The sequence below is a fragment of the Octopus bimaculoides genome, chromosome 20 (genome assembly GCF_001194135.2).
Source record: "Octopus bimaculoides isolate UCB-OBI-ISO-001 chromosome 20, ASM119413v2, whole genome shotgun sequence".
Taxonomy (NCBI): Eukaryota; Metazoa; Mollusca; class Cephalopoda; order Octopoda; family Octopodidae; genus Octopus; species Octopus bimaculoides.
The window spans coordinates 34,041,264-34,043,923 of NC_069000.1; the positions used below are offsets into that span (position 1 = coordinate 34,041,264).

General features: G+C 32.6%; 1 protein-coding gene across 1 annotated transcript in view; it reads right to left on the reverse strand.

Annotated features, from left to right (window-relative positions):
• The window catches only part of LOC106879368 (ubiquitin carboxyl-terminal hydrolase 32), a 52,335-nt gene that overhangs the window by 36,818 nt on the left and 12,857 nt on the right, over window positions 1-2,660 (reverse strand). The window contains exon 4 of the mRNA XM_014928890.2: window positions 1,884-2,043. Within this exon, the coding sequence (XP_014784376.2) occupies window positions 1,884-2,043 (160 nt within the window). The remainder of the gene's footprint in view (window positions 1-1,883; window positions 2,044-2,660) is intronic.

Below are 2,660 nucleotides of genomic sequence, written 5' to 3' on the forward strand. Positions count from 1 at the left end.
TACAATTTCCATTTGATTTGATTTTGATATTGCTGTTGATGTACTTGACTCAATAGGTCTCCTCAAGCACAGCATGTCGCCCTACGATCCAAGGTACTTTTGAGTGGGCTGGTTATGCGACACTGGTGTAGGTTACAGCTGTAGACTAACTTTATTTGCTGGGTCTTCTCAGTCACAGCATACCTCCAGAGGTCTCGATCTTTTGTCATTGGTTCTGTGAGGCCCAACATTCGAAGGTCATGCTTCACCACCCCATCCCATGTCTTCCTGGGTCGCCCTCTACTCTGGATTCCTTCCACTGTTTGAGAGTGACACTTCTTCACACAGCTCTCCTTGTCCATCCACAGTACATGACCATACCAATGCAAACATCTCTCTTGCATGCTGCATCCAATGTTTCTTATGTCTAATATTTCTCTCAGGCGCTTACACTCTGTCGTGTGTGCACACTGACATTACACATCCAGTGGATCATGCTAGCTTCATTTTTTTCAAGCCTACACGTCTTCAGCAGTCACGGCCCATGTTCGCATGGCAGTTTGCACACATAGATATATACATATGACAGGCTTCTTTCAGTTTCTGTCCACCAAATCCACACACAAGGCTTTGGTTGGGCCAAGACTAGTAGAAGACATTTGTCCAAAGTGGCATGCAGTAGGACTGAATCTAGAACCATGTGATTGGGAAGTAAGTTTCTTACCACACAGCCACAAAAGAAATACTACACAGCCATAAATGAAATATTCACAGAAATGCTTTTTGGGGGAAGAGCAGGGTATTCAACATTTTATACATGTGAACAAATGCAATGAAAACAGAACAGAATGCTTTTAAATTATTTCTTAAGAGGTGATTAAGAGGTATAATCAGAAACAAGTGAAAAAAGAAAATAATAAGCAGAAAATATTACTCAAAATTTAACATAACTCTTACAAATTAATTAATAGGAGCATTACACAGCAATAGGATAATTAAATAAACTTCAATATGTGTTTTATGTAAACACATACTTTGGCTTCATTGCAAAAAATAGACCCTTTGGAAATTTTTCTGTGGCAGAAAAAGGAAATCAGGCTACTAGTTTCAGCATTGATTACTATTTCATCAGAGATTAATTATTCAATTCACTGATCATAGAGAAAATATTTGGGTTATAGCTATTTTTATAGTATATACACAAACTTTGACAGAATTAAATGAGCATGTATAATTTGCATAATTGGCAGAATGAATTAATCAACTATTTAATAGGAGTACTAGATTGCAAATAAGATAATTAGAAATGCAAGATAAACTTATAATTCTAATTAACTTACTGAAATCTAAAAACTATGAAGTTAAAATATAATGAAACAACTGTTTGTTTATTTCAAATTTAAATGTTTAAAGAAAACCTCAAACACCTATCTCCTCATGTTGTATTTGGCCAATATCAGTGTAGTAACTGTCTTAGACAGGCACTAACCACTTCAGTTGATTTTTTTCCTTTTTCCTTGACAGAATTTTAATCTAGTTGTAACATATTAAGAGCTTTATTTTTGTAATCAGTTTCTTTTGAAAAATAGTTTTTAGCAATTACTGTTCATATCTTGAATATCTCATGAAAGAAGAAACCTTACTTAAATGAGGTGACAATATCTTAAGTACATTGATTCAGTATCCTTTTTAACATATAATATTGAAAATCAAAAATAGTATGAAAATCATATGCATCCTTAAAAATTATGTTTTCCTTTACACTCTCGGTATGATCCTCAGGTTTTTTATCTGCCTCTCTCACTCTCTATAGCAACATAGTTCTAATGTTTAGAGGGAACACAAACCTAAATGATTTATTGATCAGATAAGAGACTATCAATTTATTATGGTTTTATACTTACAATGTGTAACTCCAGCCAAAGTTTGGTAAAATGTTGGTGTTTCCATGTCATTGGATAATGTCACACTGAGCGGTTCTGACAACAACCATTTGGTTAAAAGAGTGGCATCAGGATGTAAACTCACCCAGGAACTAAACTGTTCATAGGTCACTTGGTCACACTATAGATGTGATTGGAAAAAACAGAAAATAGAAACAATCATTCAAACATTATCAGCTGACCCTTCCCCACCTCTCTATTTTTAAAGTCATTTTCATAAAACATTCAACTGAAAGGCTGACAGCTTCACATTGCTTATAAAAGCATGAAGACCTGAGGGGATGCCTTGTTTCATATATTAAATCTATACAACAATGCAACTGCTTTCATAAACATATATTGAAAATGTAACATTTTAAAATTATTAAATCATTCAAAACCATTTATAAGAAACCTATGGAAAATGAATTGCTAATTCTAATCATCACTAACAATATTTCATAATTGTATAGCTATGAAAAACTTGTGTAAACTTTAAAGCAATCACACATTTACTTAAGGTTTTTAAATTTTCTGCTTAAGATAACTGTTTATTTTATTAATAAAAGATATTAATTAAAAATAAATACGAGTTAGAAAATTTATTTTTCATACTATAGCCATATCAGAAATTAATAATATTGATTTCCAATAAAGCCAAAAATTACAGGGAAGAGAAATAGTCAATTGAAATATTTTTACTGCTTCTTCTGCATAATGCCTTAATAAAAATAATATCAACTGCAATTTAATTATTAG